General features: G+C 35.5%; 1 protein-coding gene across 2 annotated transcripts; it reads right to left on the reverse strand.

Annotated features, from left to right (window-relative positions):
• On the reverse strand, nucleotides 1-22,829 carry LOC100244396 (uncharacterized). 2 transcript variants are annotated; one of them, XM_002274644.5, is made up of 12 exons: nucleotides 22,599-22,829; nucleotides 21,663-21,813; nucleotides 21,330-21,410; nucleotides 20,984-21,099; nucleotides 20,592-20,645; nucleotides 19,928-20,015; nucleotides 19,739-19,831; nucleotides 16,218-16,258; nucleotides 15,515-15,568; nucleotides 15,173-15,336; nucleotides 1,943-2,012; nucleotides 1-429 (listed from the first exon to the last, which is right to left on the reverse strand). In XM_002274644.5, the coding sequence occupies exons 1-12, from the start codon at nucleotides 22,692-22,694 to the stop codon at nucleotides 304-306; spliced, it is 1,134 nt and encodes a 377-aa protein (XP_002274680.1). In that variant the 5' UTR covers nucleotides 22,695-22,829; the 3' UTR covers nucleotides 1-303. The 2 variants fall into 2 exon arrangements, with proteins under 2 accessions (XP_002274680.1, XP_010651610.1); XM_010653308.3 differs by lacking the exon at nucleotides 1,943-2,012.
• Nucleotides 22,830-26,268: the final 3,439 nt, after the last annotated feature.

Raw genomic sequence — 26,268 nt, forward strand, 5'->3', positions numbered from 1 at the left:
TCACCAAATCCATGTACTTCAAACTCAAAAATTTATGTTTATGCCTTCTTGGATACAAAAAGGATTATGTTCAAATAGACCAACACCATCAGCTTCAATGTGTTATCACAAATTTTGAACCACTAGACTACTTCTCTTCATACATGCACATGCCCATCTCAAGCTAATTACAATTAGTAGTTTCCCATTAGAAAAATGACAATAAATATTTTCTACAATGTGTTTTCTTGGCCACATTAGGAAATGGCTTACCTGAAACTTTGGTTTTCAGTTTCTTCCACTTTAAGCAACAGAGATTTCATGTCAAGCAAACAGATCCTGAATATCAAGGATATCAGCTAGGACACCGGCTGCTGTAGTATCATTTCCTGCTCCAGCACCTTCAATAACCAAAGGTTGTTCATTATAACACCGGCTGTATATCGCTAGCTGCAGTAAAAATAAAATAAGGTCAGTTGAAGTTTAATAATAAATAAACGTTAAACACAGATGACTGTAAACAGAATATAGCCATAAACAACTTAAATGTAAAATTGTGGAAAAGGAGTGCAAATGATTTCAATGAATTTCCAAATTGTCTTGTATGGATACAAGATCTTTAAATATGTAATACTGTACTTTCAAATTATAATTTATGTTAGTGAATTGGAAAAGCAATATGCTGCCAAATGAATCAGGGAAAGGAAATAGAGTTGAAAAAAAAATTGGCCAAAGATGCACATTCACAAAAGAAAACAAGGAAACACATTAGGGGTCCTATAATACATTCAATAGGAATTTGAAACACTCAAATAATACCTCCTAATTAGTATTAGACTCCAGCAATGGATAAGAATTACAAGCAAAATAGTTTACTTGATGAGCTTGGATATGCCTACAAGCTCAACATGTATGATGTCTCAACCATATTCTTATACCATGTACTTCTAGAAACTTTAGGCACTATACAACGCCTTGGGCTTCTCTTGTATTATTTTGGATATATCTGGAAAAGTGAGACACAAGAAAAGATCCTTGTGCTGACCTAAAGCTCGTGAGGAACATGCAATTCCACCCCATTAATAATTAGCATGATCACATGCGCACACAAAATCATCATCCCCAGTTAACCCCAAAATATATACTTACCCTGAGATACAGAAAGAAAATCCCTCATAGGAAGTCTCTAACATTACATCAGCTCATTTATTGGTTAGAAAACAGGCTAGATTTTTCTTCATGGAAGAAAGGCATAGCCAGTATCTGATATCAAATGAAATAATAATAATCTGTTAATCATTTCTCTGAAAATCCACCATCTTGTACATAATCCATAGCAAACTTGTCAATCAAAAGTTTTAATATCAGCCAACCTTGCCATTCAGGAATATTGATGAAATTGCAAGAAGTTTTCTTTCATAATCAGATTAAAATTTAAAATAGCCTAGTTTTAGAAATTTCCTCCCTCTCCAGTAGAATAGGTATTTAACCAGGTACTTCTCTTAGGCCAGTTAACACAGTAACATACTAGAACCTATCTTCCCAAGTAAATTATGAGTCTATCCAGGGTCAAAAGGACCAGACAGTGAGAACTAATATAGCAAGTGAAACAATCACTAGAAGATCACCAAGCATTCACCTCCACTAAACAGCAGAAACTTCTTATGCATGAAGTCCTCAAGTTACACCATTTTAAAATTTTTGTTGCCTATAGAGATAAATTATTTTTTCCTAGATGTCTTGTCATAAACACTTATAAGCAAGGACATCACATGGATCTTAATAAATCAGGCAGCATAATGATACTGGGGTCAAAGTGCCTTGGCAGGCATAAGCATCCGATTGTAAGTTGCATTTGCTTACAGTTTTAAGGAATTTACCCTGAATAAGAATTTACCCTGAATGAACAAGAAATAAAAGATAAGGAAGATAAATAAATATAAATAATAAAACAATGACTTACAATATTATTACTTCCTCTTAGTCTTCCCAAAGGAGAATCTTTAGGAAGCTCTCGTAAGCCAACTTCAGTCCTACCCAAAAAGTGAGTTATCAGCAATATGAAATGAATTAACAGAAAGTTGAGCCAAAATTATTAATTTTTTTACTAAAAGCTAACAAAATTATTAACATTAGACGCAACACAAATAAGTATGGCTGGGGGAGGGGGAGTAGAGAGTGTTTGCTTGGTTGATAATCTATTATTTTTTTTTAGATAAATGAAGAGATTGTATTAAAAACCACCGAAGCAGTGGCTAAAAGTACAAGAAGGAGAAAAGAAAAAGAAAGAAAAACACCCCACGCTCCCTAGCAGCCTGCCAAGGAACGAAGAGCCACCCTATCCACACCCTTAACGGGAAGCCACCCACCCGACAAAATCAACTAAGGTCGAGGGACCATCTTTTATAGACCTCTTCGTCTCCGACCAAAGAAAATAAACAAAAGAAGCCTTGAGTCTTTGGATTGACAACTCCTCTTCCTCAAAAGGCAACTTTGTTCCTTGTCTTCCAAACCGTCCAAAAAAGGCACAAAGGACTTGCTTTCCAAACACCCTTCCTCTTCTTCCCCACAAAAGACCCATTCCACCCCGAAAGCGTCTCCTTAACCGTGGCAGGCAGCACCCACTGCACCCCGAACATTGAGTAGAGCAGCACCCAAAGAGTTCTAACCTTTTCACAATGAAGAAGAATGTGATCAATTGATTCTTCATGTCTTTGACAAAGGTAACATCTGTTCGCTAGAGCCCAACCTCTCCTTTGAAGCTGATCCAAGGTGAGAGCCTTTCCCCACGTTGCTTCCCACCCAAAAAAACTCACTCTAGGCTGCACCGTAACTTTCCAAATAGCCGACGATGGGAAGGAGATTGGATGGCCTGATACTAATGATTTGTAGAGAGACTTAACCGAAAACTTCCCACAATTAGTCTCTCTCCAAATCACCCTATCATCCACCCCTTGCTGAATTTGCTTCCTATTTAAGGCCACAAAAAAACTGCACACCTCTTCCAACTCCCAATCATTAAACGGTCTAGAAATCAACGGGCTCCAACTTCCCCCACCCTCATTGCACCTCCAAACATCCTTAACCCAAGCATCCTTGGAAACAGCCAATGCAAATAGAGAAGGAAAAGAAACACAAAGGGGTTCATCCCCACACCAAATGTCTTTCCAGAATTTTATCCTTTTCCCATTCCCCACAACGAAAACAAGCCTACTTTTCACGACTTCCCATTCTTTCCTAAGAGTTTTCCACAATCCCACACCATGCATCTCCCCCCTTGCTCCTCCCCATATTTTCCCCTAATCACTTGGTTCCAAAAAGCCTCTCTTTCCATAGCAAATCTCCAACTCCATTTACATAAAAGAGCCTTATTGAGGATAGAAAGACTCTTGACCCCCAACCCCCCATTATCCTTCTCAAGACAAACCAGCTCCCACTTAACAAGATGGATCTTCCTCTCAAGGGCCCCACCTCACCATAAGAACTCCCTCTGAATCCGCTCTAACCTCAGTCTGACTTTTCTAGGCATAGAGAGCATGGACATAAAGTAAATGGGCATATTAGCTAGAGTACTCCGGATCAAAGTAATCCTGCCTCCTTTGGATATGTATTGGCTCTTCCATCTAGCCAATTTTTTCCTCATTCTCTCCTCCACACCGTCCCAAACAGCCCGCGACCTATACTGCGCACCTAAAGGCAAGCCCAGATAAGAGGTTGGGAGACTTCCAACCTTACAACCAATAGCTGCAGCCAACTCCTCCACATTATTCACACAACCCACCGGAATAAGCTCACTTTTGTCAAGATTAATTTTCAAGCCCGACATGGCTTCAAACCACATTAAAATCCAATTTAAATGCAGCAATTGCACCTTGGATTTTCATGATCATAACACAATAATAAACTACTTTTGGTTCGACTCCATTCCATTCCAAAATATAATACCAATTATCCACTTTCAAGATTAAATCAGATGCTAGTCAGAGGTTTTGGTTCTTTGCATTTTGAAATATAATATTAATTTTCATGTTCAACAATATGATCAAACAGTCAGGATATAAAGTTTCCAGGTGGACAGGTCAAACTCCACTTTAATCTTTGATTTCCTAATTCAAAGTTGAAGTCAATACATTTTTATTTGTTGAAGCAAGAAATTACAATTATTGTTGGAAGTTCATTAGAATTGACATGGTTGAGAGAGAAAGTTTCCCTTTTTTTTTTTTTCTTTTTCTGATCAATAAACAGTATTGTATTAAAGAGAATAAAAGTACATGAGAAGGATGAGGAGTCCTCCCCATAGTTACAAAAACTTATCAAAAAAAGGCTAAACTCTCCCACAATACAAGGAGACCTAACCAACCGGTATGAACTAAAAAGAAATACAAAAGCCTCTCCATTGGCCAACACCAAACTCCTCTTGTTGCTAATCAACCCCTTTTGTTCTACACACCAATGACTAATCAAGCAAAACCAATGGTTTTAAGGGCGAAAGTGTAAGGCGAGGCGTTTTCATGCCCCTGAGGCAAGACGTAAGCCTCAAAGCATTAAGGCATAAGCCTTTTGAGACTATCATTGTTATAATTAATAAATATTAAAATATAATTTAAAATGTATAAACAAATTTAAAAGATAATTGAATTATATAAATTTTTACTATAAATATTAAATCAATTACATAACCTTTTTTAGCACCAAAGTTTTTAAAGGCGACATTGTAAGGCAAGACATTTTCATGCCCTTGAGACAAGGCGTAAGGCATATTAGGGCGTAAGCTTTTTAAGATCATCATTTTTATAATTAATATATATTAAATTATAATTTAAAATATATAAAAATTTTAAAAAATGATTGAATTATATAAATTTTTGCTATAAATATTACATTAATTACATAACCTTTTTCTAGAACATAAAAAAATAAAATTTCAATTATATAATGAAGTTCAAATTCTACAAATTCATATTCTAAATAATTTAAATATTAAATCAATCATCTAACTTGTTTTTTCTGTTTAAAAAAATTAATAAGTAACAAAATTTATAAAGCAAAATAAAATCAACTATCTAATTTTTTTTACTATTTGAAAAAATCAATTATCTAAAATTTTTTACTATTTGTTACAAAGTCAATTATAGAAAAAGAAATTAATTTTATCTTGTTTGCTAATTTTCTACATAGAAAAAGGGAAAGAGAAAAAAAAAAGGGTCAGCCTCGAAGAGATCAAGATGCTTTTTAGAAAGAGAGAGATAAGGAAAAAACTAACTAGCATGAAATAAAACATTATTTAAGGTTAAAAAAAGAAATGAAAAGGGCAAAATATAAAACCAATTCAGGAGATGAGAAGGAATTAGAACTGTGAACTCGAAAAGGGCAACGAGAGGGGTTGTGGTGTTTTGGGACAATAGGGTTTTGCAGCTTTTGGAGTTGGAGGAGGGGAGTTTTTCTGTCTTGTCATTTTAAGAACTGTGAGGATGGCTTTTGCTGGAGTTTTACTGGTGTTTATGGTCCCATGCTAAAGGTGGAGATGGAAGGTTTTTGGAGTGAGTTGGGGGTCGTTAGAGGTTTGTGGAGTGACCCTTGGTGTTTGGTAGGCAATTTCCATATGATTAGATTCTCATCGGAACGTGGTAGAGGAGGTCGTTTGTCTTTACACTACAGGGAGATCTGTTTACTTGGAGCGGTGGTCTTAATAATCGGTACAAATCGTGAATTGATCATTTCCTTATTTCTGAAAATTGGGAACTTCACTTTCCGGGAGTTATTCAATCTGTTATTGCTAGGCCGGTTTCAGACCACTTCCCGATTCTTCTTGAAGGGGGAGGGCTGAGGAAAGGCCCCTTGCCTTTCAGGTTTGAAAACATGTGGCTAAAGGAGGAGGGTTTTAAGACTGTGCTAAGATCGTGGTGGGAGGGATTGAACTTTAGAGGGTCTGCTAGCTTCATCCTTTTTGAGAAATTGAAAGCTTTGAAACCTATCCTAAGATGTTGGAACAAGGAAGTTTTTGGTAAGGTGGAACTTCAAAAAGAGCTAGCTTTGAACCGGATGGATTTCTGGGATAAGGTGGAGGTCTCCCATCCTTTGTCTTTGAAAGAGGAGGAGGCTAGGAAACATTGCTAGAGAATTGTATAAAAAGTGGGTCCTTTTGGAAGAAATGTCTTAGAGGCAAAAATCAAGAGAAATTTGGTTAAAGGAGGGGGATAGAAACACGAGTTTCTTTCATAGAATGGTCAATGCTCATAGGAGGAGAAATCAGATATCCAGAATCAAAATTAATGGGTCTTGGATCACAAAGGATAGTGCAATTAAGGAGGAAGTTTGCAGAGCCTTTCAAGTTTTGTTCTCTACCTCAGGTGAATGGTGTCCTAGTATTAATGGGTTGTCTTTTGAGAAACTAGAGGATACAAAGGTGGCAAAGCTGGAGAAGCCATTTTCAAAAGAAGGGGTGTTTGGGGCTCTTTTGAGCTTTAGTGGGGATAAGGCTTTAGGCCTGAATGGGTTCTCCATGACCTTCTGGCAATTTTCGTGGGAGTTTGTGAAAAGAAAGGTGATGAATTTGTTCAAGGACTTCCATGATTCAAGTCGTTTTGTGTAGAGTTTGAATGCCACCTTTCTACTGTTGATTCCAAAAAAAGTGGGGGCAAAGGATTTGAGGGTATTTAGACCAATAAGCTTTGTAGGAGGGGTGTACAAGTGGTTCGCCAATAGGATGAAGGGGGTGTTAGTTAAGGTAAGGTGATTTCCAAGGCCCAAAACGTTTTTGTGGAGGGTAGGCAAATTTTGGATGCAATGCTTGCGAATGAAGTAATACACTCAATATTGAAAAGCAATGGAGGGGTGATTCTATGTAAGCTGGACATTGAGAAAGCCTATGATCATGTGGAGTGGTCGTTCTTGCTTACGGTTATGGAGAAATTGGGGTTTGGGGAGAAGTGGTTAAAATGGACAAAGTGGTGTTTATCCACAAGAAGTCTTTCTATGTTGGTTAATGGAACACCTTCGGGTTTTTTTTCAAAGCTCTAGGGGTCTAAGGTAAGGAGACCCGCTCTCGCCTTACCTTTTTATAATAGCAATGGAGGCCCTCAGCTGTCTTTTGAAGAGAGTATTTTGTGGTGGTTTTTTATCAACTTGCCAAGTGAGGAGAAGAGGGAGGGAATGGGTGGAGGTCTCTCACTTGCTATTTGTTGATGACACACTGATTTTTTGTGAGACGTGGGAGGAGCAAATGACGTTTCTGTGTTGGGTGTTAATGTGGTTTGAGGCAATCTCTGGCTTGAAGGTTAATCTGGATAAAAGTGAGTTGATCCCGATGGGTAGGGTAGAGAATGTGGATGATTTGGCAGGCGAGATGGGTTGCAAGGTGGGTAGATTTTCGTCTACCTACTTAGGAATGCCTTTGGAGGCTTCTTTTAACTTCGTGGCAGCTTGGGATGGTATTGAGGGCCATAAAAGGTTGGCTATGTGGAAACAACAATATATCTCTAAGGGGGGGAGAATTACCTTGATTCGGAACTCTTTGTCCAACCTCCCTATTTACTTTATGTCCATCCTCCATTTACCAAGAGTGGTTAGAATGAGATTGGAGAGGATTCAAAAGGACTTTTTGTGGGGAGGTGGGGTTCTAGAGCAAATACCTCATTTAGTAAAGCGGTCATCTGTTTGCTTAGATAAAAATAAAAGGGGCTGGGAGTTAAGAGCCTTACTCTGCTCAACAAGTCTCTCCTTAGCAAATGATTGTGGCGTTTTACAAACGAAAGAGAGGCTTTTTGGAACCAAGTTATAAGGGGGAAGTATCGGGAGGATCGAGGTGGGTGGCTTACCCGTGAGGTTAGGGAGGGGCATGGAGTAGGGTTGTGGAAAGCAATAAGGAATCTTGGCCATCATGTTAGCTCTAGATTTTCTTTTATGGTGGGAAATGGCCAAAGGGTGAGCTTTTGGAAGGGTAAGTGATGCAGAAACTCACCATTATGCGACTCTTTCCCTTCCTTACATGCATTGGCTGCAGCCAAAGAGGCTTGGGTGAGTGATTTATGGGTTATTTCAGCAAGTGGGGATTTAGGGGGGAGTTGGAATCCTCAGTTTACTAAGCGTTTCAATGATTGGGAGCTGGATGAGTTGCAAGACCTGTTAGGGCGTTTGTGCATGGAAAGAGTGATGTTGGATGAGGAGGATAGGGTGAGGTTGTCAATGTCCAACCATGGTAACTTCTCAGTTAAGTCCCTTTACAAAGTATTAGAGCTGAATTCTTCAGTGTGCTTTCCAGTGAAGATAATTTGGAACCCTTGGGTGCAGCAAAAAATAAGCTTCTTTGCTTGGGAAGCTTCTTGGGGAAAAGATCTAACTTTAGACCAAATTCAGAAGAAGGGTTGGGCTTTAGCAAATAAATGTTTTTTATGCCAAGATTATGAGGAGTCTATTGACCATCTTCTTCTCCATTGCGAAAAGATGAGGGAGGTGTGGAATCTATTTTTTACCTTGCTTGGTGTGTGCTAGGTGTTTCCTTCCTCAGTTAAGGAGACCCTTGTGGGATGGATGGTGCTTGGGTAGGCAAAAAGCGCATAACAATGTGGAAACCCTGTGCTTGTTTTGGTCAGTTTGGAAGGTTAGAAACAGCATTGCTTTTGATGATGGGATGTTGTCCCTGCAAAGGCTGAAAGCCTTTTTTGTTTTTTCACTTTGGTTAGAGACCAAACTATTTATAAAAGATAGTCCTACGATGTTAATAGATTTCATTGATTGGGTGGGTTCCTGTTGAAGGAGGGCTTTTTTGTACATCTTTGTTTGGTCTGTTTTTGGGTACAGCTGTAAGGGAGTAGGTTTCTTTTATCTGTACATCTTGGGCTGCTTCTTTAACGCCTTTTATTAATACAATACCTTTGCTTACTTATCAAAAAAAAAAAGGGGAGAAGGAATTAGAACTAGAGAGAAGAAAAGAACAGAGAACAAAAAAGGAGAAGAAAGATATACCAAGGACCATACTTGGAGATCTCTTCAGAGCAATGGGAAGATGTCGAAGCTACCTACACTAGAGTGGGCCACCGCTAACAATCCACCAACAATGAGTTTAGAGTTAAGGTTATTTGTGTTTTCTCCTTGGATTGCACTTTCCACAAGCTCTTTTGGTCAAAGGACAACCTTTTATTTTTCTTTTTGTGTCTAACCATAGCTACAAAAACACATTTTAGCCTTATACCTCAAGCACTAATGCATTAAAGGCGCAGTAGAAGCACATCTTAGATACGCTTCGACTATAGAGACATATGCCTTTTGGGAGTCTTAACACTTTTGTGAACATTTCATTATTTTTTAGGAACTACTTTTGCATCTAACCAACGCCTTGAGAGGAATATCTTTTGAAAGCAAGTGTACAAGAAGCCCAGAAAGAGGAATAGAAATGGATTAGATCCCAAAATGTCTCTACTGCCCTTCACTTCCTCAAAGACTCTAGCATTTCTCTCTGCCACACAATCCACATCAGTGTAAGACAAGCAATGTGCCACTAGATCTTACCTCTTAGGGAATTCATGAAACCCCTATATGAGATGGTCATCATGTCGCATATGCTCTTAGGTGGAACCTAATTCAACCTAGTCTATCCGAATAGATGGTGCCATAGCCTCATAATCATTGGGTAATGTAAAAAAATAATAAGAATAATAATCAATCATTTCTCCACTCCTCTAACATAGAATGCACAAATTAAAACTAAGGTCTTTGTAAGGTCTTCTCAACTATAGCACATCATTAGTATTTACCTTTTTATACGTCACTAGCCAAGCAAAGGCCTTGACTTTAGATGGAACTTTATACTTCCCTAAAATTTTATTAGAGAAAAGAAACATAAGTCTGATAGATTTGACAAGGCCAAAAAGAAGGATTTTACTAAGAATAAACCTAAAGAGGATAAAGACCAAGCTTTCACATCTAAAACAATTGAAAACAAATGCACACAATTGAGATAATAAGTTTTTCAAGGTCCTCAATCTCTAAATTAGTAAGGTTATGACAAAAATTAAGGTTCCAACAAGAAAAGGGAGAACTACCAAAGATACCTAAGATGGAAAGGTATTTCTCAGTGACTACTCTAAAAAGTCTTGGAAATTGAGAACATAAAGGTTGATCCCCCTACCACAAATCTTCTCAAAAACAAATTCTCACTCCTTCACCCACCACAAAGAGACTCGTGTATAGAAAAATCTTGAAAAACCTATGCAAGGCTTTCTAAGGGCACCAATGTGACCATCTAACTAGGATGTTAGCATCTCATCCATTAGGATGTAAATGCTCAAAATGACCTAATGCCAAGGGTGAAATCCTTAGAAAATCTCCATAGCCACTTTCCTAGGAGAGCTTGAATCCTTAAAGAAACCCTCCCTAACCCTGAACTTCCAACCTTTTTAGGCTTAGACATAAGGTCCCAACTAATAAGAAGATCTCTTTTACCCTCCCTAACCCTTGACCATAGGAAATCTCTTCAAAATTTCTAAATCTTTGATGTCATTGATGCTAGAATCTTGAAAAGGGATAAGAAATAAGTAGGAATGTGGGACTAACAACACTGGATTAGAGTTATTCTTCCACCTAAAGACAATAATGTTTTCTTCCACCTATCTAGTCTCCTTGAAATTTTGTCAATCACTTGATCCCAAAACACGTTTACTTTCATATTTCCCCTAAAGGAAGACCAGATAAATTAAAGGCCAATCTAAGATTTTACAATCTAACATCAAAGCCAACTAGAGGTTTGTTCTTGACTCAAGTTGATGCAAGAAAGAGTACCTTTTTTTGAGTTGATTTGAAGTCTTGAGATGTGTCCAAAAACCAACAAGACTAGTTTGAGGTCTTGTAGATCTACCATAGAAGCTCTATAGAAAAAGATGGTATCATCTCCAGATTGCAAATGCGACACTCAAATCCTACTCTTACCCACAATGAAACCCTCAACTAAACCTCTCTTCTCCACTCTCACCAACATCCTACATAAACCATCAACTACAATAGTGAACAAGAACAAGGAAAGAGGATCCCCTTTTCTTAAACCTCTAGATGCCTTTAGCATTTCCATTCACTAGGACAAAAAAACTTGCCAAAGATAAGCATCCTTTCATCCAAGACCACCATCTTATACCCTTTTCTTCGTAGTACATGCTCTAGAAAACCCCACTCCACATGATCATAGGCTTTTTAAAAATTAATTTTGAATACTACCCCTTCCTCACTTGATCGTCTCTTCTCATCCACCAATAAATTGGCTATCAAAACAACATCCAAAATTTGTCTCCCCTCAACAAAGGCACCCTAAGAAATATAGATGGTTTCATGGAGAACTCTTTGAAAACGCCTTGATAAAACCTTAGCAATAATCACGTATAAGCTAGTGACTAAGCTTATGGGTCTAAAATTTGACATTTTATTGGTTTGACTCTTTTTTAGCACTAGAACAATGAAGGTAGCATTGGTGCATTGGTGTTTATTAATGCCCCATTATTGTGGAACTACAAGAACACCCTAAGTGAATCCTTCTTAATCATGTCCCAACACTCTTGAAACACTGCAATGGTGAAACCATCGGGACTGCAAGGCTTTTCCTTGTCTAATTGGACAAGCAAAAGCAAAAGAAATTATGGAAAGCAATAAGTAGGGGTTGGGCACATTTAAAACTAGAACCAGATTTGCAATTGGTAATGGGAGAAGAATCAAGTGTCAGCAAGATACTTGGCATGGAGATTAGCCTTTGAAAGACTCTTTTCGCTCGCTTCTCTTTTGCAACCTCTAAGGATGCATGGGCAGCTGATGCTTGGGAGGGGGGCTTTGGAAGCATCACTTTTCAAGACATTTCCAAAAATGGGAATTGGATAGTATTTTTGGGTTTAGCTAGGCAGCTTCAAGAGATGGAGCGGCTTAGTGGGGTGTGAAAGGGCATACTAGGAGGCTAACAAGAACGGGAAATTCTCAGTTAAATCCTTTTATTCTGATTTGGAATCAAATGAAGGGAATGGCTTTCACCTCAAAGGAAGAGTAGGGCTCTTGGCTCCTTGGAAAGCAGAATACTTTGCATTAGAGGAAGCTTAGGGAAGGATCTTAACCTTAGATAACTTAAAAGAAGATGAATTTTGGAAGATCAATGTTGTATGTATAAGAATGCATAAAGAATCAACAAACCATTTACTCATGCATTGTGATGAAAGCAAGGGGACTATGATTCGTTCTATCTTTTCAACATCTCTTGTGTGCTCCTTTGATGAAAGAGTTGATATTAGGCATGCATTGAAGTTTTGTCATGATGAAACAATGGATAATATGAAGGGTGGATCTTTTATGCCTACTTTGGACAATCTAGCAAGTAAAAGATCATTTTAAGGGGTATCATATTCAAATGAATTCTAAAAAAGCTTCCCTCATTTGTATCTTTTTCCATCTCATTACCCACTTCAAACGAGTTATTTATCCTTGTAGAGGTGACTCCAACTTTTTTTAACAAAATCGCTTTTCCACAATAAAAACGAGTCTCGCCATCAAGCAAGAACACACATGAAAAATGTGGGTCTACAACCCTTGTTAGATTTTATTGACTAGTTGGGTTGTAAATATTGGGAAGGTGTTAGTGGGTGTTGGTTTTGTTTCCTTTCAATCTTTTTAGCACCCTTTGTATATGTCCGTGTACTTTGGATGACCCCTTTGTTAGGTGCTTCTTATATAATCCTTATTTTGCCTTATCAAAAATGAAAATATAATAATAAACAAAAAAGAAAAACTGTAATTATAAAGAAAAGATGTTTTTCTTTGCATATTTAGGCTGATATGGAAAGCAACCAAAACTCTATTCAATATCTCATGCTTGGGAATCCATTAAATTGTCTTTCCACGTGCAATGTTCTATCTTTTCAGCATCCCTTAGGTGCTCCTTTGGTGAAATAGTTGGTATTGGGTTCGTGTGGGAGTTTTGTGAGGCAGAAGCAATGAAATGTAAGGAGGCTAACTCTTTTGTGCATATTTCGGAGAATTTGGCAACAAAAGATCATTTTAAGGAGTATAGTGTTCAGTTCAATCTCTAAAAGGCTACCATCATTTGTACTCTTCTCCACTGGTCTAATTGACCACAGCAAGTTGGTCATTTATCCCATTAAATATCACTGGCTAGTTGGATTGTAAATATTGGGAGGGTGCTAGTTGGTATTGCTTTTATTCCTTTCAACCTTTCAGCACCCTCTCCATATCCTGTGTACTTCAGATGCAACCCCTTGTTATGCACTTCATATATAATCCTTATTTTTCCCATCAAAAATAAAAAATGAAAATAAAAAAAAGGTCGTGATAAAAACAATAAACGTGTTTCTTTCCACATTCAGATCAGTATGGAAAGCAACCAACTCTAGTCCATATCTTATGATTAGGGAACACTTCAATTAAACTACCCTCCCTTAAACCTAGGCTCATCAGTAGCACGCCTAAGAAGACAACCATGTTGGATGGAGAGGGGTTGAGAAAGGGCTAGGAAGAAATGCCAAGGAAGCTAAAATGCTATGAAAGAATATTATTTCAAGATATTCTTTCCAAAGTGCTACAGAAAAAAAAAATCATTAATTTCTCTTAGCAAAACTTAAACCTAGTTAAAAATTTAAAATAAACTCAGCAAAGCCCCTTTGTCAACAGTTTAGCTCAGGAGTCCTTCATAAATATGAATTGCTACAAAGAATTAAATGGTCCAAGGCTTCATCACCGATTTGATTGTTACTTGTTCCATACAGTGAAGAAGATACTGATAGTCAAGTTCCAACAGAATGATTAGCTATTTGAGCACATAATAGATACACAGAGACTGCAGATTAGCTACCTCTGTGTGAGTGCCCACATGTACATAAACATGCCCACTCAGAAAACAATCAAGAACAGACTTCTACTAATTTTGTTAATATAAGACTTCTCTAATTTTTCATTTAGAAATTAATACAATTGACCTCTTATTTTAGTTAATATAGGGCATATCTTTTCACTCAGCAGAGTATCTAGTAAGATGACACACTGCTGCAATTCTCCCAATACACCTGATGAGTCACAATGTAGATTGTCATCCAATTATTACAAACATCTACCACTTTTGTTACGGAACCAAACTTCTATAAGAGAATTTTCAATCACATCATTTCTGATGTAGAATATGTAGTGAATAACTAAATGAAGCAATAGAAACAAGGAAAATTTGAATGCCAAAGGCTCATCTTCATTTCAACAACATTTCTGATAACAATCATCTTTTTGAATTGTTCAAATCATGCTAGGACTGAAATGGGAATTGATTGGGCCATTTTTCCAACACAAGAAGCAAAACATTTTGAGGGTAGTCTTAAGAAAATGTCCCTTTTATGCAAATTCCAATTTTAGTCACTTGAGGTGTTCTTCAGTACAACTCTTTTAGAATGTCTTGTTTGTTACCAATTGAGAAGTTTAAATAAATTAGATCTATTATTTTTCATTAATTTTCATGATTGTATGGAAAGTCTTTTTTGCTTAAAATTTTAGTCTGAAGTCTACAAACTGGTGTTATCCTGACTTCTATTTTCCTTTGACCTCAGGATAAAAGTAGTTATAGTGCTGAATTTAAAATAATCCTGTATCAACCTTCTTCTTTTTGTTCTTTTTACATATATTATTCAATTCCCTCATCAATTGAAACCTAGGACTCCACCTAATGCATAATGAAGTATAGGCTTTTGGTTGAAAATAAAAAATAAAAATAAATTAGCTATAAGGTGTCACTTAAATACACTCCCTCTTTTTAAAAAAATAAATAAATAAATGATAATAATAATAATAATAGTAATTTCTTTAAAAAATAAAGGAACTCTAGTGTAAAGTAGGGACTTACCTTATGTTCTTAAACTGCAATCAAAATTTTTAAAATTTGAGGTAGTAAAAATTTTTTAATACTTTTATTTTTTTGAACAGTTTTTAAAAATGGTTGTCTTTCTAAAATAAGCCTCTACTATTTGAAAAAGTGTAGTCATTTTATATAAGTTACTACTATTTTCTGTTTTTCAGAACAGAAAATATGAAGTGTATGCGACACCTAAGAGTTTTAAAATTGTGTTTATAGTAGCTCACTCATTCAGAAAAACAGATGATTGAATTATAAAAGGAAAACATTTTACTGACTATCAAAATTTCAATGACAATAAAAAATGAACACCTAGAATACCTTGAGCCCTCAATAACACAGACATAACGAAGCACCTTCCCATCTAACGCAGCCTTTTGAACTCTTTCTTGGATATCATTATCAAGCAACAAGAGCCCACTGCTCAAAAAGTCTTCCAAAGACATCATGTTAGGTCCCATTTCTTCAGGGTACAAGCTTTCAATCTACAGAACAGAAATAACGATTATGAAGAAAAGTTCAATGAAACTTGAATTAAAAGCTTGATGGTTTATATATTCATTTACTTGTTAAAAAATTAGAATACAACTGACCATTAATCAAGATTGTATTCTAATATTTATTTAAAAAATAAAATAGAGAAAAGGAGATATCAACACTGACCTTAAGGCTATCTAAGTTAACCCGCCTTCCAAGAAGTCTAGATAGGATCAACGCCTGTTTTAAAATCCATAAAGCATGAGTTACAAGTATGTTTCTTGAAATTTTTATTTTATTGTATTCCAGTATCTACATTATCTATGTTTTCATCATTGAAAGCATCTCCTTAAATAGGCAAGTCTTGGAGATTTATAATACAACCTTCTCATCTATTTGACTCAGTGATGTGACCAGAGAATCATGAGTTAAAGCTTTTAACAACACCAAGAGTGAGCTTCAAGCTATAAACCAATTTCATAATCATTCAAACAATTGAAGAAATATCATAAACATGGGCACCACCAAACAGCACCCAACAAGGTAAACTCATATGCAAAATATCCCCAATCTAGGTAATCATGACTAGTTATTGCATACTTCCATGAAAATGGAGGAATAAATACAAATAATATTAACAGAACTAGATAAAATGATCATTTGATCGGGTAAAAGTTACAAGAAGAAAATACTCAAGGTGGGACATATCAAGTCAAAAACAGGAATCCTGCTTGTGCAGTATTAATGTCATATTTTATTGAAGGCCATTTATGGTCTATCCAACAGATGACAAACTGTTACATTTTAATCATAAACCACCAAGAAGTCTTGAAATTTTTAATAAATATTAACCAAATTAGGAACAAATAGAATCACAAGATTTACAAACCTTTCTTGCAACATCCATCCCACTTAGGTCATCACGCGGATCTATAATAACAAAGAAAAAATAATTATAGTGACCAAAACACTAAACCTTGGAAGTATAACATCTCACTATGAACTAATATTCAGAAACCAAGCTGTATAGAAGTTCCCCAAATAACAAGATGAACCATACTAGTCTAGTTTATATATTAAAGAGCCAAATAGCATAGATTCATGTTTGGAAAGAATGAAGGTTTTCAAAAGATGCATGGCAAGCCAGTCAGCTGTTTTTACTTCCCAATTCCCCTAAACTGAGTCATATAATGGACATACCTTGAGTGAAAGTCCTGTTAGGAAAGTTTGGGTTTTTCATAATTTCTATTCAACAGAATGTAAACTTAATGTTTATAATAATATTATGTTTTAAAAATGAAATATACAAATTTTATTTTAGAAATATAAAATCAACTAATCATGCACATATTAGCTGCTAAGGTTAAACTACAGTACACAACTGTTCATAATTCATGAATTTTATGTTTACATATATGTAACAATATGATATACATATATATATATAGAGGATTGCTAGGAATGGCTGCTTTCTCGGAGGGGAGAGGAGTTCCGAAGGGGGGTAAGAGTTGGTTTGCGGTGGAATCAAAGACATTCGAAATCTCCATTGAAGAGATTCGAGGCAAACTGAGAGGGGTTATTCTAGAAAGGAGCAAAGGCTTCTCTTCTTGGATAAAATTTGGTGAAAAGAGCTTCAGTTCTCTGTTGGAAGGGGTGGAAGAATGGTGCAGAGGAGATTCAAGCTCGAGGCGCCTTAAAGTTTGGGAAGGAGGAAGAAAATATAGGTTGGAGTGTCGTTCAAATGATGCCGGTAGGTATCTGCTATGCTCGGTAAGGGACTTGGAGGCAAAGAGGTTTTGTCTAGTATTCCCAGAAGGTAAGGGCTTAGTAGGAGGGTGGTTTATGCTGGCTCAGAAGCTAAGAGCCCTTGGAATTACTAATCAAGCCATGAGAAAAGTTGATCTGAGTACCTCCAACTCTGTAAAGGATGATTATAGAGTCAAAGGAAAAGAGAAAGGGAAAGGAGTTTATCCAGAAGCCGTGAGAATGGAGACAGGGGAATTAGGGGAAGCTTTGTGGGTGCATGTTGGGGAGCAAGACCTGATCAGTAGGGAAGAGCAGCTTAGTCGTTGCCTGGTAGGATGCTTTGGTGATAGTGTTGAGGTCGTTCCGTCTTTGTCCTTATTGAAGGAGTGGGCGTATGAAAGGTGGTCTCTCAAGTAAAAATCTCCAGTTTGGGTGGAGCCCTAGTGATGTTCGCATTTGAAGATAAAGTGGAAGCGGACTGGGTGCTCTTAAGGGGTAGTAGATGTCTTCAGATGAGAAAATTTTTCTTGCAGAAATGGGGACCTGAAGTGGGGTGTTGCAGAAATGGGAGCCACCCAAAGGAAGTGTGGGTGAAAGTAGTCGGACTACCACTTCACCTTTGGAGTAGAGAAGTGTTCAAGAGTATAGGAGAGAGGTGCGGGGGATTCATAGCTGTGGATGAGGAAACCGCCTTCTTCTCTGAGTTGCAGTGGCCTCGTATTTTGGTGAGAGCCCTAGGGAAGGTTAGACCGGGAACGTTGCAGGTGGCAACTGGGAATTTTTGTTGGACAGTGAGTCTCTGGTGGGAAAATCCTCCATGGTTTTCGGAGGTAGTAGCAAGTTCAGACTAGTTCAAAGAGGAGAGGCAGGAGGTCAGGGATGAGGGAGGGGGGGATTCACGCGCCAGTGGGAGCGTGCAAGAGGTTCAAAATTTTCAAAGTGATTTGCAAGCTCGGGGGACAGGAGAGGTTCAAAATTTTCAAAGTTATGTTTGACTCATATTCGTAATTATTTTCTCTCTTTTTAAGATCCCAATATCAATAGCCTTAAAGATTGAGAAATTGCAAAGGGACTTTCTTTGGTCTAGGGATGGGGATGGCAAGAAAGATCATCTTATTAGTTGGGAAGTGGTGTGCAAGCCAAAGGAGATGAGAGGTCTAAGGTTAGGGAAGACTTCCTTGAGAAATAGTGCACTCTTAGGGAAGTGACTTTGGAGGTTTCCTAAGGAAAGTTGTGGTCTTTGGCATCAAGTTATTGCGAGTATCTATGGGACACATCCTAATGGATGAGATGCCAACATTATGGTTGGATGGTAACATAGATGTCCTTAGAAGGCTATTGCACAATCCTTTTAAGATTTTGCCCCGCACATTCGCTATGTGGTGGGGAATGGGGAGAGAATCCGATTCTATGAAGATTTATGGTGGGGAAGTCAACCTTTGTGTTCCCATTTTCTAGAGATCTCTATAGAGTTATCTCAGTGAAAAGCCTCACCATCTCGACCATTCTTGGTAATTCCTATTTGCCTTCTTGGAATTTTAACTTTCGTCATAATCTCACTAATATTGAAATTGATTCTCTTAAAAGACTCATGTCATCACTCTCCTTGATGTGTTTGTCTCCCACTAATGCAGACTCAAGGACATGGTCTTCTAGTCTTCCTCTAGCTTATTCTCAGTAAAATCTTTCTTTTTGGTCTTATCCAAGTCCCCAATTTCAATTCCTTCCTTTCCAACCAATTTCATTTGGAAATCAAAAGCCTCTTCAAAGGTCAAGGTCATTGCTTGGTTAGTGGTCTACAAGAAGGTAAATACCAATGATTTGCTACAGGTGAGAAGACCCTACAAATCCCTTAGTCCACATTGGTGCATTTTATGCAAAGGAAGTGGAGAAGTAGTTGATCATCTTTTTCTACCTTGTCCAGTAGCCCTAAGGCTTTGGCATAAGCTATTCAATTTAGCCCATATGGATTAAGCGTCGCCCAAGAGTATCAAAGACATGATGGTTATCTCTTTTAGAGGATTAGGGAACTCATTGAGATGCAAGACTCTTTGGCAAATCGCTTGTCTCACTACTCCTTGAATTGCGCGACAAGAGAAAAATGCTAGGATTTTTTAGGAAAGATTTAGAATGGAAGAGATGTAGGACCTACTTCATTTCTATTCTTCCCTTTAGACCTCTTGCTCTATCGCTTTTTAGGGAGTTCCATTTAATGTTATTCAACCAAGTTAGCTCTCAGTTTGTAATTCTTAGGGGGTGGATACCACCATTGTGAGGAGTTGTTCTTAGTTTTCTATTATTTTGTATTGTGCTCTTTTATAGTGAAGTACACTCTACTTTGATCAAGTATTGTATGTTCGTGAGAAGGACCCCCCATCCTTCTCCCTTTCTTATATCAATAAAATTCATCTTCATTTCTAATAAAGAAAAAAAAAGTGCGATCGCTTAGGAAACCAAAGTTATGACTATTAGGAACCTTGGTTTCATTGCCAGGGATTATCATTTATTTCTTTCTTTTGTCATTTGTCTTCTTCGATCTCCCATATTATTTCACAGCAACGAAGCAACTTTTGTAGAGCTAGAATTTTTACAATCATGCATAATCTTTTCACTTAATAAATTTCTAATCAAATTTGATTTATTGCAAAGCTATAATCAAAATACCTGGTTCAGTATAGCCCAAGCTTTTGGCATCCTTAACAACTTGACTGAATGGCTTTCCACCTTCGACCTCACTCATCACATATCCCAAAGTGCCTATTTCAAAAATGAGTGAGTGTGAAGCAAATATTAGAACTGATATTGCACACACCTTACAAAGATATGCTCTATAGAATCAATGCCTTAAAATACCGCTTAAACAAGCAACAATGCAACGTATGGGATCTCCAGATGAAAGTATGCGATTCAAAGATGCTATGACAGGGAGGCCAGCACCAACCTACCAAGATAATAAAAAATAAGGTCAGCCACAAGAGTACAAGAGTCATTTCACTACAGATATATGTACTGAGAAAAAATAAGAATATGGTGCCACACTTCACAAGGCATAAAATCATGAATGAGGCACAACAACATAAATTTGAACACTGAGAGATTATGTTTTTCATAGATTTCTTTTTTATCACAATATATTTAAGGTTATATAATCACTATTTTTGAGATAAAAAGGCTTATAACTAACTACTAAGATGAGGTTGTGCAAAATAAATAAATTATAAAACTAACAAAAGTACTAATATATGTAACAGAATCATTAGAGATTGTTGCATCTTCAAGAAGAAATTGAAAGCATTCTGAGGAACCTATTAACCCCACAATAGCCAGGAAGCACAAAACTAATTACATGATCAATCAGACTCCAAAACTGCAAAGATATTTACAATTTGTCCACTTCTTGATCTGCAAGCACCCAGTAGTGCTTAGCCCATTGACAAGTCCCTAACTGGAAAAGGGCATAATCCCTATACTTCACTTAAAGCCAATCCCAGCTACATCAAGAAACAAACACACTTACAGTTGACTCATACCGAATGCGACGTGGGTGAGCAACCAGTTTGTCATAATCATCCTGCAGGCCAAAGAATAAATATGTTGGTTTTAGACATTTATATGCTACAGGGTTAACATGTAGGGATATTTATCGAGCATGAACAACGAAAAAGGAAGGATGACAAACAAGGATAAAGATGCTTTCACATGACAAAACATTTATATTTAATTTCTATCAAATGCTTTATTTAATCTCTCAACAACTTCTCATGGTAAGCATGGATATGAAACAGATAACAAAAGAATAGAAATACATAGATCTTATTACTTGCATTGGATTCAAAAAAACAAAAATCTTTCACCCAAAGACTAAATATTGATTGTGAGGGCACCTAATTGGCTAATAGATTTAGTTACCATTGCAGCAGTAAGAGGCTTCTTATTTGCCAGGACAATGCAACAACCTAAATCAACCGCTTGATTTAGCACTCCCATAGTCTCAGAACTGGCAGAGCAATCAACAACAACCAACCCTGTGGGCAGAAATAACAAAACAAAATCATACTAAAATTATCTGATGCTGACACATAGCTAGGAGTCACATATAGTCAATATAAGGTTCCACATTAAGGAAGTAACTACCAAATTTTGAATTACTAGAATTAGAAGGCCCAATGTCTATGATACAGCATAAGGCAATGTCAAAAAAAGTTTGATACCATGGTGATGCACAAGCAATATTGGAGCTTAGACAGCCACAAACCTGTTGATTTACTCAGGCGAGTTGCAGTATCTATAACTGTTCTTGTTGCTTCCGAATTTGCAAATACTTGGCATTCATTTACTGTAAATATCCAGAAAAAAGAAAAAAAGAAGAAAAAAAAAATCAACAACAAAGAAGCATAAGCTTGTTCAGTACTTCTATTGGCCAATTCCTACAATGCTGTTTTAATTTGCAGTATACTAAGTTACCAAATCAAACTTGAAGATGATAGCAAGATAAATAGCAATTTCTTACAATAGAACAATGCATAAATGAAAGATATATACTGTGATAATCCACTCCTTTCACTGCAGCAAGAAATAATGGAATTACCGAAACTACTAAGCGTCTTCAATGAAGAACCTCCTAACTTCACCCGGGAGACTTCATTCAAAAAGGTATCGTCTAACTCCCTTGTGAACACATCTGATGCAAGAAGCAAGGATTTACTGTCACTAACTCCCACAACTCGCAACCGCACTCCCTGCCATTCATGGATACTATTCTCAGTCATTGAGACTAAAGTGCAAATCCAAAAAATGATATCTAAGCCATCCAATTGGACAGGAACGGACACACACATGCATGTACATGGTTCATATGTATTATGGACAGGTCATTTGAGAGTCTGGCCACCCTCAACTATAAACACACAAATGTTGAGAGCAGATTTCAAAGCTAACCCATCCATAAAAAGGTGAGCCCACATGTTCAGACCATCTTATGCACAAATTATTTCCAAAGCGTAATAAAGTCTGTATTCGATCCATCACATACATGCATACATGCATATACATGAATAGACACATTTCAAATCACTTGAAGAGTTTAGAAACAATTTCTGAAAACACAATTCCATGATCATTTATGATTCCCTCCTCAACTCCGTTTTACTATACAGTGAAATAATAAGGGATGTTTTGACCTCCAACCGTAATGCATCATTCTCTATAACTCCATTTTGCTGCAGAGGAAACCAAATGAATGTAAATTTAAAGAATTTCATCTCGGGTCGATTGTTTTCAAGAAAAAAAGAAAAATCCATCCAAGGTTCCTTTTCCTCCAGTTTATCACCAACCAGGGGGGGGGGGGGGGGGGGGGGGGGGGGGGGGGGGAGGAATGGTGGGGAAAGGGAAAAACAATGAATAATTGTATTTCCAGGGAACATCCAAATGCCCCCAAAATAAACCTGATTTCATGTTCCGCTGTGTTAATTTCAGGGGAAAATTTGATAGGGAGAAGAGAAATGGAGAAAACGGAGGCAAGTACCAGTTTGGCGTGGAGGGATCTGCAAGAGACAATGTGTTGGAGGAGGTGACGCCCAACCCCTCCACAACCCAGCAGAATCACTGGTATATTTTTCATTCTTTCTGCGATTTGAATCCGATTTCAGGGTTTTTAGGGTTTATTTTGATCACAGAACCCAGTCGTTTGGTTCTGCTTCTAGGTGTCTCACTCTCCAGCTGACACTGTCCTCCCTCTCCTGTCTTGGCAAACATTAAAGTAATTTTTATAATTGTTCCTTACTTTAAAAAAAATAAAAATAAAAATAAATAAAATAAATAGTTTTTGCCCATTAGGGAAAAAGAGTTGTCACGTAAACCAAATCTAAGCAAAAATCATCCACTAAAACAAAAATTTGTCTCTTCAAACAAAATTATAAAGAAAAATCGTCTGGGACAATTTCTAGAAATTCTTACAATTATTATTTATGGTAGAAAGAGAAAAAAAAAGTGTAAAATGAAATTAATTTATGTTTTTAATAATAATTAATTTAATTAATTAAAAGATAAAATTTATGATAAATATCAAAATAATTTTTTAAGCAATACCTAATTTAATAAAAATAATAATATTTTTTAATCGTAAGATGATAAACATAATTTATACTTTTATAAATATTATAATTATAAATAATATATCAACAATGATCATAATTATTTTTATATATTAAATTTAGTACATAATATCCATAAATTTTGCAATAAATATATTTATAATTATTTTATTATTAAAATATATTATTAGTTAAATATTATTAAAAAAAATAAGAAAACATGAAGTTTTTTTTTTTTTTGAGAAAACCTTTTTTTTCCTTTAAGAAATCATTTAAAATTTTCAGAATTTTTTTTAAATTGTCTCCTTAAAAGATTATTTTTGCTTTTAGAATTAAATAAATAAATAAATTGTCTTTTAAAAGAGACATTTTTGCTTTAAAAAAATAATCTCTAATAATCTTTTCATAGCAGATGGAATTACATCTTCTGCACCAAAAATGAAACTATTTCAAACAAAAATTAGATTTTTAGGTCATGACAATTATCAAGGAATGACAAAACTGATTTAAGGATCAATAGAATTTGAGAAACAATTATAAAGATTTTCAAATTGTTTAAATTATGTTTATAATTATTTCAAATATTTAAGAATCATTTGTGAACCTTTATATAGAAGACTTAGGAAAAATACAATTACATGGATTGAGTCTCATACTTAGTTAGTCAAAGAAATTAAACAAAGAGTCAAACATTTATCATGCATTAACATCCTTCATCTTAATGCATTACTCATTGTAGAATTAGATGCACCTAACATAGGTTATGGAAAAATATTGAAACAAGAATATAATAATCAAGTATATATAGTTAGATATCATACAGGGATTCGGTTGGGTGCTCAAATAAACTATTCAACTATCAAAAACAGAAGTTTGATAAATAATTTTATGTGTTTCAAAGTTTCAAAGTGGTTTGATAAAAAAAAAAATTCTTTTAAAAATTGATTGCCAAGTTGCAAAAAAATATTTTACAAGAGGATGTTAAAAATCTGGTTTCAAGACAAATTTTTGCAAGATAACAAGCTTTAATTTCAAACTTTCATTTTGAAATTTAATTTATCAAAGGAGGGTTGAATTCCCTTCTTAAATTCCTTACCGGAGTTTTTGCAAGATAAGGATTCTCCACCTTAATGGGTACTCCCGTTAGCCCCAGCTTTTATCCTTAAAACAACCTCTCATGGTAAGAGTAAGGTCTATGGCTTGAAACCTAAGCTTTGGACATGAGATTTGACATCAAAATGAGCTTGAAATTCAGTGAAAAGAGAACTTGAATAAAAGATTCTATAATCGATTTTAAAGAGAAAGGCAAAGAAGGCCATAAGGGCTCTAAAGAGCATTTCTAGGAAAAATAAATTGGCCAAGCAACAAACACATATGGCTCTTAATTTGCAATTTCAAAATAAGTCAAAAACACCTCTAAAAATCATCAAAATAAAGGGAAACCCAAAATCCCAACGATAACCTAAAAGAAGAAAAACCAAAGATTCTAAACCAAAATAAGCTCAACATCATGCTACAAGTCAATGGGCATCTAAAAGAAAAGAGAAAATTAAGAAATAAGCAAAATCCAACCAAGAAAGATTTGAAAAACAATCGAAAAAATGATTTAGTCATATAAACAAACATCTAGCAAACTCTCAAATTGACAAGAATGAAACATAGTAGTTTAGAACCCAAAAATGAAAAATACATGTGGACCCCACATTTTGCTCGATGCGTTCCCATTCGATGGCGAAACTCGTTTTTTATTTTATTTGGTGAAAATTTGATTTTTAGAAAAAGAATCGGAGTTGCCACTTATTTTTGTTTTATTATTTTTTTAAGGGAAAATCAAAATAAGAAAGAAAGCCCTAAGTACGACTCCGGAAGGAAAAACAGGTCTGTGAAAAACTAAGTCCAAGTCTGGGGTCAGATTATTTATTGGAAAGGTACAGTGGTGAGTCGTAACACCCCTCTAAACCCGTATACATACGACCTCTACTAAACAAATTAAGGGAATCGTGACAATTAATTAATTAATTATGGATACCAAGAAAAATAATCAATGTACAAGTCATGATGGAAATCAATATATACAAAAACAATGATGAAATCTAATTACAAAGATACACAAAATAAATAATGAGAGAATTATGCAAAACGATTTATTGAATTAAATAAATAAAAGATATTTAAAAAAAAATTTAAAGAAATTTCAAAGGATTTTATTAAAAATGATTTTGAATTAGTGATTTCAATTTATTTACTTACAAAAAGAATCAATCTATTTTCTCAATTTCATTTGTATTTGATTTTCAAAAAAAAAAAAAAAAACTATTTACACTTGTTGTATCAAAAGAACTTATTACGAAATTTTAATTTGGGTACAAAAATTATTTTTACTTGCTTTTACTAGAAAATAATGAATTTTTACAATTTTATTTACAAAAGTATTTAGATTCATTTTCATTTAAAAAAAGTGATTTCTACAAATGGTTTAAAATGACATAACTTTATTTGCAAAAGAAATTTTAATTAAAAAAAAACAAAGATTTAAATTCTCCGAAAAACACTTTTAATCCCATTTTAATTAAGGAAAAAGAATTCATTTTTAAAAATATTTTTAGACAATTTTACTAAAAATTAATTTTTGGAACAACTTTATTTACAAAACAATTTTTAGGCAATTTTCATTAAACAAAGAAATTTTTGAACAATGTCATTTAAAACAAATTTTCGAATTCTATTAAAAATAATTTTTTTGGATTTTTCTAAATGCATTTTTTTTAATTTTTATAAATAATAAAAAAACTTTCTTTTATTAAAAATAATATTTAAAATTGTTGTTTTATTAAAACACATTTACTGACTTCATCATCTAATTTAAAAAAAAATATATATATTTTGTTCGATGTTCAATTCTGCGCACACTCAATAAATATATACAAACAAATATTTAGCAGGACTAATAAAAATAAAACCAAATAAAAGTGGAAAATAAAATATATACCCAAATAAACTTACAATAAGTTCCATGTGTCATCAATTCGTACTCAGCCAACAAGACTGTAGAGTGGGTCCATGCAAAAACAAGAATAACACAGATGTAAATATCTAGAGATG

Source organism: Vitis vinifera, chromosome 6 (genome assembly GCF_030704535.1).
Source record: "Vitis vinifera cultivar Pinot Noir 40024 chromosome 6, ASM3070453v1".
Classification (NCBI taxonomy): domain Eukaryota; kingdom Viridiplantae; phylum Streptophyta; class Magnoliopsida; order Vitales; family Vitaceae; genus Vitis; species Vitis vinifera.